The 15,124-nt window shown below is 41.8% G+C and overlaps 1 protein-coding gene and 1 long non-coding RNA gene across 2 annotated transcripts; one reads left to right on the top strand and one right to left on the bottom strand.

The window, feature by feature from the left end:
- Positions 1 to 1,863: 1,863 nt before the first annotated feature.
- LOC139827258 (uncharacterized) lies at positions 1,864 to 7,952 on the bottom strand. Its single transcript, XR_011737697.1, has 4 exons — positions 7,295 to 7,952; positions 5,856 to 6,094; positions 2,850 to 2,919; positions 1,864 to 1,930 (listed from the first exon to the last, which is right to left on the bottom strand). It is a non-coding gene; the product is annotated as an uncharacterized lncRNA (long non-coding RNA).
- Positions 7,953 to 8,701: 749 nt separating this feature from the next.
- On the top strand, positions 8,702 to 9,932 carry CCR4 (C-C motif chemokine receptor 4). The gene has a single exon (XM_065831526.2). It carries the CDS (start codon positions 8,714 to 8,716, stop codon positions 9,788 to 9,790), a length of 1,077 nt encoding a protein of 358 aa, XP_065687598.1. The 5' UTR covers positions 8,702 to 8,713; the 3' UTR covers positions 9,791 to 9,932.
- Positions 9,933 to 15,124: the final 5,192 nt, after the last annotated feature.

Below are 15,124 nucleotides of genomic sequence, written 5' to 3'. Positions count from 1 at the left end.
ATCTCTGCCCACCTTTGCTTTTGCAGCTCCTAGCTGGTAACACTCTTCTTCTGCCCATGCATGGGGTTGTGCTTTATCTAAGGCCATTTACATACCACTTCCTAAATGGACACATTTTCATAGCGAACAAAATGTTATCTGTATTAAGGACTTACCCAGTCCTGCTCAAAGATTCATTGTTTGCACTTCAGTTTATTAAGTCTGTAAGATACCCAGAACTCTAATGTAAACCTGTGAATCCAGAGTTAATATTTTGAAATTCAAATTCGGTAATTGAAGCTAAAATTAAGAACAATTTATATCTATTAAAGGATGGCTTCAGACATGTCACATACATGCAGCTTCTGTTGAAGGTGGTAATAATTCTGCTGCCATTGTTACTAAGAACTTCCTAATTTACTTGGTAACTACTGTAAAAGTTTGGTTTTCAACACATACACACCCAAACCTCAAGACTTGCATTTTGCAGTGTTAGTATTAATGCACTGTTTTTAAAGCGGAAAAAATATCCACTAGCTTCTCCTCTATAATTTTGTTCGTTGCACTAATATTCAATACACAAATATCAGTAGCTAATATACTGTATTTTATATTCCTCTCCCTAAAGAAATACTGTAAGACAGCTCCCAGTGTATATAGGCAAAATAACCATTTTTTTAACCATTCACAACCATAACTGCTTGTGAATAACAGTTTGTATTCACCAGATTTCCAGCTGTGATCCTTCAGTCAGTAGGAAGCAGCACATGAACTTTACATCACTGAAGGCAGAGGTTAGGGAATGGGATAGGGAACAGAAGCAAGAACTACAGGCACAGCTTCTTCACTATGTTGTTACCCACTTGCCAACTGCAGCTGTAACTGGAGCAGTCTGTTTTCCACCCCACACAGATTTTAAGTCTCTGATAAGTTTCATGCATTTGTCACTGCTCCATATTCAGCTGCAGCCCAACAGTCCGGCTACATATAGACCTGTATGTCAGGATATGCAGGCAACTGAAAGAAGCTGCATTTCCTCCACAAGAAGTTTGCATTTGGCCCATAAATGCTACATTTGCCACATTAAAATTAAACGCAGCAGCACCATGGCACAAAGGAATGGCTGCACAGTTCACAATGGCCATAATTTGCAAGGCACGTTAGAGGACACCAAAGAAGCTGATGAAGCAGAACAGAAGATGGCTCCAGGCATCTGCTGTCAAGATAGTTCCCTCTAGTGCCAGACACACGCTGCTATTTCTATGTGCAAATTCCCATGCGCTTCACCAGCACAGTTCCTTACGTGTAAGACGTGTTTGAAACCCTGCAGTTCCACTTATTTTTCTGGGGTCCAACCAGGTAGGAGCAAATTTGAAGGACATGGTATGTCTAAGAGGCACCTGGAGCAGTTTTTTGCACCACCTTTGTCATTCCCTTTACTCCAGGCAATTGCTGAGCAACACAGACCCCAACTTGGAGCACATGGAAATGGGGAGCATTTCCCACTGGAAGGGCCTCAAGCAATAGTTCCTAATGACCTAAAACCACCCAGGGATGATGAATTGGGTAAGCATGCACAAGAATCACTTCTTCAACGCTTCCTATGGATGTCTTACTAGACATCCATATGTATTAGTAGATGAAGGAGCTTCACCAACACATTTTCTTTGCCTTAGAAGGAAGGTGTCTGAGGAAGGTAAAAGCTGGGTTTGTCTGTTTTGTATATGGCAGTATTAAAGATGGTCATTTGACCCAGTCAGAACCCCCAATTAGCTTCAGAGCCCCTCTTCCCCTTGGGGTCCTATCTTAGGATACAAGTATCTTTGTACTGCTGATAGCCAATTTTTCTGAAGGAGCTCTCGTTGGAATCATTAAGGCTTACCATCCCTTGGTTTCTTGTTCAGTTCCTTCTTCTTGGATCTGTCCTCCTTGTAGGTCACTTTTCAGGAGGCTACAGTGCAAGGGAAGGACAAAACATAAGCTACTATGAAGACAACACTCAATGCACAGGCCAGAATTTACAGATCAGGTCAGATTCAGAAAAGGCAAATGTAGGCAGTGGCACACAACGTTTTTCACAAGGATAACAGCACCATAACTTCTCATTGTCCCTGTAACCATCCTTGCTCATGCAGGACCCTCCGCCCCAAGCTCGCTCCATCATTTCTTGTGCCCATCTTTAGTGTCAATGCTTTCTTTGCAGTTCCACCAGAGGGTGGTATTATTAAACTCAGACTTTAAAGTCATACATGGTAAAGTAGGACACTGGAGTTCACCAGCAATTCAAAAAACGTATCAAAATATCTTGGGAACTACAAAGAACAGAGAAATTCCCCAGTGAAAACCTTTTATTCTTGCTCTTGCAGTTTTATTTCAGTGCCCTGAGTGGTTTCCCCTTCTACTAAAAGTAAACTGAATATTACGTAAGTTGTCTGTACAGCTTGTCTTGGAAAGGACTTGCAGTGAAACAGCTTTTACCTCGTGATGACAGTGTTCCTGGGTCTTAGCAAACATAGAAAGATTAGTAATTGATAAGAGCAAGTACAGGTTCCCTCTCAGTCTTGATCCTCTGCAAAACTTTGGGTTTTCTAACTAGCTTCCTTTCCATTACAACTGCCATCTGAGGAACGTTGCAGGAGAGACTGTGAAGATATTTGTTGTGTAGATGTTTAGAATAAGGCCACCAGTCATTTAATAAGCTTTTGAAAACTACCAACAACTACAACATTTGAGACTTAGAGGTGCTACCACAAACTAAACAGAAACCAAAGACTTTATGCCAGAATCCCATAATTCCTCTGTATCTACACTTGCAATAAACGTGAGACAAGCTGGCATGAGGGGACCTCTGCTATCCATCACTGCCTTACCTATGTTTTTCTTCAGAGAGGCCAGCCTTTAGCAGAGACATCATAGTGATGGTTAGGTGATGGCTGGGAACTTAAAAAAGAAAAATTATATCTCAGCTATCAATGGTTCCTCAGAGTGGAAACAACTCAAATTTGTCATCTTCCTGTAGAAACAACTTGGGAACATTTGACAGATCACTGAACGAGACAAAGAAATGTCCTCATGATGTCATTTCACATTAAGAAGAATACAACTCATGTGTTTTTTGTCAGTGGTTTTTTATTTTAAGTAAAATTTAGCATACGAAATAACTGTGTCTGACATGTTTGAGGTTTGAAGTTTCAGTTCTTCTTTATGAGGAGTTCTGAATATAGCAGCTTTGCAAGCACAGAGAATGGAAAGAAAGCAAATTAAGCTGAGGATAATGAAGGCAGATACCATTCACAGAATTGCCAGAGGACACAAAGAGCAGAATACATAGGACTGGACCACTGAAAGAAAAAAAATTGTGGAGAACTGCAACTCAATATTGTTGAGCAAGGAAAATATGTTTGAGGCTTAAATCTTTTGCTTGTCAGCACAAGCAGTTGTGGTAGTCAAAGGGAATTTGCATGTTCAAAAAGGCTGAGGTAAATTATGAGTGAATTACCTGAGATAACAGTGCAGACAGTGGTTGTCTCTAAAACTAGGAAATTAATCCATTTTCCTTTTTTTGTTTCTCTGTCAGGTTGCTGAAGTTTTACTTATGCATGGGGAATTTACAATAAACTAAAAATTACGAGGAAGAGAACTGCACAATGGCACGACCACTTCGCTAACAAGCAAAGATTGGAACTACAGATGTATGAACTGTGATTCAAGTTCACTCGAATTGCAAAAGAAGAACTGCACGAGGCCTGACCACACAAGAAGGGGTTGGGGGCCTGATGGAGAGGACAGCTTTTTGAGAAAGGTGATCACTTGTCCAGCTGTGACTCTGGTGACCTGGATCCTGCGCTGATCCACGCAATCAGTCAAAATACTGATTTTTGCAATAGTTGGCTATCTTTAGCTACCATTATCTGCCTCCCCCCTGAGGCAGTCTCTTCCAGATGGGGATTTCTCTAATAAACACCTCAGAATTATCTATCCATGGCCAACACTGATTTCAGAGGGAATGGGTGATGCAGTGGTATATCATTGGTGAGTATCTCACAGCCCAGCCAGTGATTTGGATAAATGTGTATCTCCAGTCCTTCCTTGGGCAAGACTCTCATGCATCCTGTAAAATGGCAAGTTAATGATAAGACTTTCTGTAAAAGGTAGGAGTGGTTGAAATAATCTTTTGCAAGAAGTAAGGTTTTAATGGTTTGGGTTGTTCTGCTTTTTACTTCTATTAAGTTCCTTTCTGTGGGTTTTTATGTTCCCCCCCTTCCCCATCCCATATAAAAGGTTAATCTCCTCCCAGTCAGACTAATCAGGTTTGGTCCACTTCTCTGCACTCTTGTGATTTATGTGGTCAGTGCCATATACCTGTTACCATCTAGTAAAGAGGTAAGAGTTCTTTCTTTTCCCTCTCCTTTGGCAGTCTGTGAGTTTTACAGCAACATCCTCTACATCTCATTGAGGTCCTTTCCTGCTTTCCTCTCAACCTCGCTGTCTCCTGCCATCCCCCTTTTGATATTCTCTGCTAGGTTCTTCTCTGAGGAGGAGCTGAGAGAAAAAAACCTGTCATGTTACATGGGAACTTCAGAGTTCTTCCACGACGGACTAAAGTTACACTAAGTCCCTTTCACTCTTTTTCTCTTTAAGTCATTGCAGGACCTTCACTCACACCACCTTTCATCCATTTTCTGCAGCATCTCATTTGCTCAGAGATTTCTTATTATTTTTTTGGTCTTCCCTGCAGTTTTCTTCACAGGCTCTCCCAGGGACTCTTTTCATTTGTAGGCCATCAGAAGGTGTTTCAGGGTTCATTTTTATCCTCTTGCTTTTCATGAACTGGCATATTTTTTTTTTTTAGCTTCATTTTCTGGAGCTCACATATCCTAAGTTTTCATCATCTGTAGCCACAACCATTCTTCTCTCTTCTTGTGGCTGAGCATTCCTCTTTTTGCAGACACGCTCTTGTTCAAAGTCTCCTTACAAAGACCTCGTGTGCTGACATGGCATGAAATGCATTGGTGTGGCAGGCTTCAGCAACACAACTGCTACTTTGCGAGATGCTGTGGTCCAGCCATTTTCCCTCACCTCACCACAGCCACACACGCCTGCCCTAACAAGAAGCCTTTGCTGCACTACTCCTGTGGTGGCAGCAGCCCAGCCTTCCATACAAGGCAGCGAGCAGGTACAGAAAGCTGCTTAGGAAGCAGTTGCTACGTGAAAGTCTTTCTTCCAAAGAAGGACTGGGCAGAAGACAATAGGCCAGATAGGTCCTTTCTTCAGGTCAGTACCATATGAATCAGGCGAAACTGGTATTCATAAGGCTGCAGACTTGTTCCCTGGTAACATTAGGATGGAAATATCAGAAGCATATTTGAAGCGTTGCATCTGTGCTAAGGACAGGTTGACAGACCTCGAAGGGTTCCTGGTAGTGGGAAATCATCCCTTAAACAAGAAAGGTTCTTACATGCTAGAAGATAGATTGTATCTGGATTCAATTCTATTCACTACTTCATCTGGAAACCAAGAAAAATCACCACTGATTAAATTCAAGGAAGACACCTACTTTGATGGAATAGAAAGTAATGAGTGGGCAGGAGACAGCATGCAGATGCATGGTGGTTTATTGAGGCACGAGCATCACAGGCAAAAGTAAGAAAGAACAACGTCTACAGAGCAAGAGGTGCGCTGCTTTTTCCTGAAAAGCAGGTGCTTAAAGAAAGATTTTATGTTGTTGTTATTGTGGGTGAAGACCTGAACTTATGCCCCTAGTGCAACAACATGTCAGAGAACAGATGTGACTCTTAAGTGGAAAAAAGAGCAGCAAGAGGAACAGCTTCTAGTTTGTGTGAGCAGAGTTGATGAAACTGGTACCACAGTGTTACCTGCTCATCTGGTGTTCACATCTTCAAAGGACTGCTAGTAAACTGAAGAGAAGGTATACATGATATGCAGAGCAATAACCTGCACCAGAGGAACATCTCCCAGTGACAGATTTAAAAATGTCCACAGATGCAGGTCATGAAAGACGGCTGAGGAGCTACTTCACATACGACTACTTTATTCCAGCAAAACATGAAACCAGCAGATCCCACATCTCACGCTGTCCTCACATCAAGCTTTTCTGGAAGAAAAAGTTCAGCCAAATGTAAGTTATTGGGCAAAGTAACAATGTTAGAGGCATATAGGAAAGCAGCAAATAGGATAACTGAAAAAAAAAAAGCTATACCTGTGTCTGGAATAATACAAGATGCTGAACTAGAAGACCTATCACTTCTCTTGGACTGGGAATTATTATCCTTCCTACCCTCCTAACCACCGCCCGTAGCTTTCTTGTTTCTGCTTCTCACTGTGACTCTTCAGTTTCTCTTGCTAACAAGCAAGCAGCCTCTCCTGTTGAGAAATGGCTCTTACTTCTGCTTGAGTGACTTTTTTGGGACAGAGAGGAGAACAGCACTTGCCAGCTGTTGGCACAGCTGTTCTGCTGGCAGGACTCAAAACCATCCCATTTGACTAGCACACATCCTCTGTGCTTTCTTCCCTCTTCCCAGGATCCCCCAAAAGACAGATAGGGCCCACCACACTCTCAGGAGAAACTCATAGAAGCTGCTGAGCTTCCTGCTGTGATAAGAACCATGGTAAACCTCCGCACCCTCTGCCCTTACACCACACACTCATGCGCACATCCTACTTCTTATTTTCTATTTTGACCACTATTATCATTTGTGCCAGGTCAGTGGTATGAGGTAGATTTGCTGTATTTTAAACCCCCTTATGGGAGGCATCAAGCAAAAATGTAGAGTGAATTAACATGCCTTCATTTATTTTCTTAGCAAGGTAAGAGTTAGGAAGATCGAAGAACAATGAATAAAAGGAGCCATCCCTACACTAAATCTATGTAACTCTTTTCTTCTACAATTACGTAGTGTAACTTGCAAAATTAGTTATCTGGCAGAGACGGACTAGAAACACACCTCCCACACACCCAAGTACCTTCCTCCTCTGTGCTCACTATAGATGATCCTGTGATTATTTATTTCTGAGATTAAGATACATTTTACAAGCCATAAGAAAGGACAAGGTTTCTGTTGAATGAGAGCTGCTTAGTGACATCTACTTTTAATGATTATTGGGTAAGGCGAAGCCGCTTTAACTCAGTAATCAGGTTCTCAGTGGAAACTTTGCGTTTCCTTACACATTATAAGATGTGTATAATTCTGTTTCTGAGTTTAAGGGACCATATCTCTGATGAGCACTGAGGAGAGAAGCACTTGTGATAAAATCTGTAAGGAAGTACGAAGTTTCCGTTAAGAGACACAGCTACCTAGTGACATCTGCTTTTTTGCAGCTGTTGGATATCGCTGTGTAGGCAGCACCTCCCCGACAGAGCTACCTGGTGAGAAGCAAGTGATTCTGCACCCTGAAAGCGAAGAAGCTTCTTCACATTAGCTGAGAAGAAAGGAGAAGAAAAGGTAAAAGTCACAAAATGCAGTTGCTGAAACAACTGTATATCATATACACTCATCATGTGTATGACTGTAATGCTTTTTTAATTTACTTTTTGTTGGTGCTCAGGTAATTTTTAAAGTAGTTTTAAGAACTCTTGAATCATCAGAAGTGGGTGTATGCATGTTATGTGAGCATATGTTTTTAGCTTTAAATATTTAAGTGTATTATGCTCAACCTAGATTAGATTCAGGTGTGTCTAGGTGTGAGTCAGGTATGTGCAGTTGTTGCAAAGCTGTCATCCCTAGACCATCGGCATCAAACACTTTTGTCCCCGTGCCTTGTAATTCAGATTAATCTCCTCTTCATGTACAACAGAACTGTAGGCTGGAGAGGTATCATGCCTGGGACTACACACAGCAGGGGTCAGGTCAATGATAGTCAATATTTGTCATTATTCAGCAGCAACATACACTGCAAAGACAAATAAAGCAATGATGCTCCTTTTTTTTTCTGCTGTTCATTCATAAAGAAGAAAAAAGAAAAAAAAAAAGAAAAAAGACAAAGGGGAAGGACATAACTCAGGCTTAGAAAAATTCTGGTATTCTAGGATAAAAAATGATGCATGCTGTGATGTGAATAGCACACAGAGTAATACATCAACAATATATTTGCAGTGTGTCCAAGTCACTTACCTTGAAGTAACACTGCTTAAAACTCTGCCTCTGCCTGTTAGAAAAGAACATACATACGAAAATGGCAAATTCCTGTTATTCATTTAGCCACCAAAGACAGCACTTACTGAAAACTCACGTCAGCTTTCAGTCAGTGTAATTTCATTAGAAAGAAGAGTCTGATGTGTTTTTGTTACTGTCTTATGTTGATGCTTGCCTGATTGGAAAGGTGGCTGAAGTCCTGAACTGCCATGAATAGTGGTGTTGCTTTTTACTTTATCTCACATAGGATTTATCCCTCTCTGATTTACTGTCTGTGGACCATTCCTATTTGCTTTCCTCTCTGCCATTTGAACAGTGTTCTTTGTGCTTGACATCCAAGTTGCACAGTGTTGGAAGGACTAAAGACATGCATGTGAAGCACAGTACATTTTGCACGTGTGCATATGCGTCCCATAATGCTTACATAGTGTTTAAGAACCTGTAATGAACAGTGTGCTGAAAATGCAAGTCAGTCATCGCTAGTGATTCAGGCTTGCAGAGTAACCACACAGTTGGTCTTCATGCACTGAAAGCCACTGACATTTTTATACTCTTTCTTTCTCAGGAACTGGGGAAAAAACATGAGTTCTTCAAGTACAGAGTCCTTTGAAGTCGAAAGCTCAACCTTATATGACTATTACGAAAACTATAACGATGCTCCAAAACCATGCAGTAAGGAAAGCGTCAAGAGGTTTGCCGCCTCCTTCCTACCTGTTCTGTACACCCTGGTGTTCCTGATCGGGCTGATGGGAAACATTCTGGTCATTGTAGTCCTCTTCAAATACAAGAGGCTGAAGAGCATGACTGACGTTTACCTGCTAAACCTCGCCATCTCAGATTTGCTCTTTGTTTTATCCTTGCCATTCTGGTCTTATTTCACAGTAGACCAATGGGTTTTTGGAACTTCCTGGTGTAAAATCATTTCATGGATCTACCTGGTTGGGTTTTACAGTGGGATATTTTTTATTATGCTTATGAGCATAGACAGATACCTGGCAATTGTTCGTGCAGTGTTTTCCCTGAAGGCAAGGACTGCCTTTCATGGCCTGACTACTAGCCTTGTTGTATGGCTAATAGCTCTTTCAGCCTCAGTTCCAGAACTTGTATTCAGAGAATCTTTCAATGAACGTAATTTTACTACCTGCAAGCTGAGATATCCAAGCAACTTCACAACATGGAAACTTTTTTCCACTTTGGAAATCAACATTTTAGGGCTCCTACTCCCTCTAATAGTTATGACATTTTGCTACTCCATGATCATTAAAACATTAGTTCACTGCAGAAACGAGAAAAAGAATAAGGCTGTGAAGATGATCTTCGTTGTCATGATTGTGTTTTTCTTCTTTTGGACCCCCTACAACATTGTTATTTTCTTACAATTGTTGGAAACTACAGGAATCATTAGGGACTGTCAAGTGAGCAGGAATCTGGACTATGCTTTCCAGGTGACGGAAATCCTTGGCCTTTTCCACTGTTGCCTCAATCCAGTCATCTACTTCTTCATGGGGGAAAAATTTAAGAAGTACCTGAAGATGCTTTTTAAGAACTGGTGGTTACCTGGAGATGTTTGCAAGTGGTGCGGGGTTCACATCACTTACCACACAGAATCTACCAGTTCTTTCCACACACAATCCACGGGGGATCAAGATGCTCTGTGATGTGTTTCAGACCAACCACTGAACTTGCCGGCCAGCAAACTGACAAAAGCGGGAACTTTGAAAAGCTAAGCAAATGCACATATGTTTAACCACGAGCCAGTGCCAAATAATTACTTCAGCTTTGATTTCTGCCTCCAGAGTTTCAGAAGGTGTCCTAGATGTGAAAGGTGGGAGATGCACATGCAGGTTTTATCGGCTGCGATTACAAGTCGCTGGCAGATGCAAGAGCAGCCTCAGCTCTCCGCAAAGCCCTGTGCCATCCTGCTTCTTTTTCACCAGCGTCAAGACAGAGATTGGCCTGAATGGGGGGGTCAGCAGAGAGGCAGCTGCCTGTCATCAGCACGTGCATTTGGAAAACACCTTCATTTATTCAAGAAGGATGGCTATTATAATATTTTTTTATTATACAGTTGATCTGTGCAGGAGTTTGCTCTGACTCTTAGCAAGCTTTTAACAGTGCCTGCTACTGTTCAATGTTTCATCTCAGGGAGAGGATACTCTGTCATTAAGAGAAAGGACAAAAAAATATATTCTTTATGTGCACAAAGACGCAAAGCAACTGCATTACCTTGTCTTATAGACATGTTTTCTCTTAGGTATCCGAGCTGTCATATCTGCCCATGTGTAGGTGCATATTTAGGGATTTTGAATTACTTTATCACTGTAATTCGGGATAGCAATGATGTATTTTAATCAACATAGAAAATGTTTAAAATATTTTTGAATAAAAATGTTTTTAAAAACTTCTTTTCCAGCACGTGTGAATAAATTTGAAGTATCTTGATTAAAAGTGTAGCTTTTACAGTGAATATTCTTTATTCCAAAAGTACTTAACCCCAAGACTCAATTTTCATTCACTGGAGATGTATCTAGCAAAACAAAATAATATAAAACCAGAGACTGAGTAGAAACAGTCTGTCACAACTTAGAAACCACACAAAGTATCCTAGCATTTGATAACAGAGCAAAATGCAAAGACTCTGACGCTCCAGTAGCCACTCACAGATCTACGCGATATTAATCAGAGATCTGGAACATGAAGGAAAGAAGAAGAAACGTAAAAACATCGTTGTGCAATTGTTCTCACCACACTAAATAAGAAATTTAACTGGAAGCTCACCTCGGTGAGACCTCTCTTGTGAAACAAGATGTAAAATAAAAAGCAGCACACTTAAACACTCGTGCACACATATCCGTCATAATTAATTTTGGGAATGTGTTACCATCAGCAGTTTGCTGAGACTGACAATCAACAATCTGCATTAATACAGGTAATGAGAACAGTTGTGGAAGACATTACTTGTGGTGAGAAAGTGTCTTCCTTCCCAAGAAAAAGACTAAATTTTTACTACTCAAAACCTTACAATCCATTGAGTAGATCAGTTGAGAAAAAAAACCAAACACACACCAACCGCTGCAAGGGGTGGGTTAAACCATCCATTACCTATTTTGAAAAGGATGAGGAAGACAAATTGCAAGTGCCAGGTGTTGCAAAGCCTCACAGATGGCACTGAACCAAATAACACCCAACATTGTCCTCACAGACATGACACTGATGGCGCAGGCAGTGTGAACTGCTGAGCTGTTCATCAGCCAAGCACACAGACTAACCTGGAAGCCAGATAGCACACTGCAGGGTTTTTTTCATGGTTCAACTCTGTGATCCTTCTAGTCAACAAGAATAAAGGGCTTCTTTCAAGAAAACTTGCTTTCCAGACCCAAGGAAGGGCTGCCTGTGCTGGCCTGGCCAAACCAATGGTCAGCAAGCAAAAAGCAAGCCATAAGATAAGTCCAGTGCTAAGAGCTCACAGGCTGGTCCATCTCTGGGCACACACTCTGTGGTGGGGGAGGACACTGAGTCTGCTCATGTGTGGAATTAACGGGCCGCACCCAGCGGCCGTGCAGCATTGACATAAATGGAGCTAGTGTAAAGCCCCTTTTCCACACAAATCTCAAAGGTGCTTCACATCACTGCTCACTTTGTGCCCTGCAGCCTGTGTCCACGTGCACTTGGTGCAGAGGGTGCCTGATGCAGCCAGAGCTCTGCCAAGAGTGAACATTGTCCTTGTTTCTCTGCCCAAACAACCTCTTCCACTCCTCCCAGTAATACTTACAGCTGCTCAACGTGTGTGCTGGATGAATAACTGAGCTGAAAGTTGTGCTCTGAGCAGCCTTGCTGAATTGGGTGCAAGGGGGAGCTCACCTTTAAGTGATAGGCTCAGGACTGGAGCTCACCATGACATGAGTGGTTTCATCCTCTCTGCCACCTGGAACAAACCTTCCTCACCATGTACCGACCTATACTGGACAATGCCACTTGTCTTCCGAGAGAGAGCTTTGAAATCTGCTGATGAGAAAGGACAAGATAATAATATTAATACAGACAAAAATAAAGCAGGGATTTTCAAAATGTCAGTTGACCAAAGGTGTCATTTTAGCTGAACAATAGTTTCCAAGCAATGAATGATGGCTTGTACAGACCTACTGAACCATGAAAGAGAATGGATAGACATTTGGGTGAAGTGAAGCTGACTAATTCATAAAACCACATTTTTACATCAGGGTTCCTCGGAAGGCCAGCCTGCATCATCTCTTCAGTTGTGCTAAGCCACCGTAGAAAGGTAGACAAGGGGAAAAATCAGTTTAATTATATTAAATAGAAATAATGACGAAAAGGTAAAAACAAGTTGGTTGGTTGGTTCATTTTCATACAGCGCTTAGGTCACCACAGTCACTCCCTAAACAAAAAGCTGAATCTTTTACTCTGGAAGATGGTTTCATCTCTTTTGACTGTGCAGAAGCAGCATCATGTTCATCAGCCTCCTCTCCTTTTCCTCTCAGTCCGAGTGCCAGTCCTGGAAAGAAAGTAAGGAATTGCTGTTCTGCTTCCTACACTATTACTGCTTGTCACTGTCCCAGCACCAGCTTTGCACGCCTGGTCTGAACGAGAGTGCAATACAACAGGCACTACAGTGCTCCTCTGTTAGCAGGACACTTCCCGTCTAAAACTGCCACCAGGGATCTACACTCACAGTTTCCTTCAGGAGACCTTAGTGGTTTCCAGTTTTATCCAACATCTCTCTCAACACGGCTAGAGAACAACCTCATCAACTCTCATCTCTTATGCAAATATCTCCATTTGACTTGATCAAATCAAGAGCCATTTAGTAATGTAAATCAAAATGATCATTAAAATGGTGCTTAAGGCAATGCATACAGAGCTCAACAGGACTTTGCTAGTCCAGGCATGAAAGCAGCTTTAAGTAAGAGACTGTAAATGAATAGTCAATACAACTGTGGTGAGATTTCTATGCTTTGTGTAACTGGTAAGACCATTCAAAGGTGATGTAGCACTGGTCGTATCTGCAGTCATCTTACTGTAGCACAGCAATGATGTGCAGGTGCCACTGGCAGTCATGCAGAAATCGCTCCTCGTGGAGCTGGCACTGTCAATGAGGAGACACCAAGATGGATGCTTCCAGGAATATTTTCTTTTTCACAGTCATTCAGCACCAATACCCATCAGAAAAATCAACCAAGTCCCATCTTATGGGACAGCCATTGAGTCAAAGACCCTTCTCACAGAAATAAGGCTTAAAAGTCAAAACACAATTTATCTGCTCCAGACCAGCAAAATTCAAGTCCTCTACCAACTCCTTGATGGAGCAGCGGCATGACTGATCAATGCCACTGTTCTCTTTTCCTTGGCAGAGCATATCCCTCCACAAATCCCTCACATGCTTGACTCAAAAGAAGACTACTCACAGGTCACACTCAGGCTTTTGTCTTAATTTATTTCTGATCCTCCTTTGCACTCTCAGAAATGGTACCATGGCTATGATATCTCTACCGAAAAAAGTAATTAATGTCTTCTCTTCAGCACCACTGGCCACTTGACCTTATTTGTAAAAAGCTGCTGTCTTATAGCTAGGGGAGATGAAGCAGAGCAAGAGCCCAGACATTTTGAGCACAATGCACACTTTTGACAGAATCTCAGGGCCCTCATAGCTCTTCCTGGGGAGGATTTGCATTTCAGCTTGGTGAGGGGGACTCCAAGTAAGAACCACCCACACTGTGCCCTTTCTGGTAGCCAAATCTGAGATGGTTCAGCCAGGAAAGTCCCCGTCTAGGATCCAAGTTCTGCAAGGAGGACCACACGTTAACACAAAGGCTATCTGGAGGTAACTGGATAAAGGTAACAGCTAATGTTACCTTCCAATAAAAGATATTATTTGCTGGTACAGAGGGATTTGTTTGTCTGAAAACACCAGAAAGCAAGGATTCCTGTTTGCAGGTGACCGACAAAAATTTCATCCTCCGCATCAACCCAGCCCAAATACATGATTGATCAGTGCATCATACTCCTTTAATTTTTGTGCTGTTTTGTTGATTTTTTTCTTTTGTTTTGAATTCATTTCAAGTCACCTTGGAAAGGTTAAAGTGTCCCTGGGTTTTAGTTTCTTGTTTCAGAGTAACAGCGTGCATTCAGTATAAATAGCTCAGCAACTGTACACTGCAAGCTTTTTGTGATTTCAGGTGTTGCAAAATAAAAACGGCTAAGGCACTAAGAATTTTTTTAAATTCCAAGAAGATGCTTGTTTCCTTGCTTTTGCTTTTAACAACAGTAGCAAGCAATCAAGAATCTGATCTGCAAGAACCTGATCTGTTTCCACAGATATGAAACCCTCATGAAAGGCACTCTCAGTGCTGCTAGCAGCCTGTAATACAACACAGCCTGAATGAAGATTGACGTTACCAGATCCACTTTCTGCTGAAAAGAAGCCAGTGGCATTTGAACAGCGTTTTTGGAGAAGCTCCACGCAGATGAGTTCAGGAAGAGATTTTTGTACGTGGAACAGTGACTGGAACCACAGGTGGACGTACCTGTGTGAAAAGCATATTTGTCGCTTTTGCCCAGGGACTTTGCACTCCTTAAAATATCTCCACAGAAGTATTGCCGTTTGGGCAAGTTGATCAAAGAGAGGGTCCCTCCCTGAATTTTAACCTGTTGCCATCACACACAAATAGAAAGAGCAGTAACAGCTAGTAGTAACACGAAAGTACCTTAATCGAAGTGAAGAAAGACCACAACAGATCTCTGAACTTGCTCATAACTGGCAAACTGAAATTTGACCACAAGTAAGACCATGACCGCAGACTGAGTGACTTGCCTTGTCTGCTACCAAAGTATGTGGGGAAGGTGTAAAAAGCACATAGAGAAGAAAAGAGAAGGATGGCTTTTCCCGATGCTCGTGCCCTTGTTGCTCATTCACAAGCACCAGGAATGGAAAGAAAATAAGGCTGGTTGATGGTAAGGACAACAATTTTGTCTGC

The sequence above is a fragment of the Patagioenas fasciata genome, chromosome 2 (genome assembly GCF_037038585.1).
Source record: "Patagioenas fasciata isolate bPatFas1 chromosome 2, bPatFas1.hap1, whole genome shotgun sequence".
Taxonomy (NCBI): Eukaryota; Metazoa; Chordata; class Aves; order Columbiformes; family Columbidae; genus Patagioenas; species Patagioenas fasciata.
Note: the sequence above shows the minus strand (reverse complement) of the source record. Positions and strands in the feature narration are given on the sequence as shown.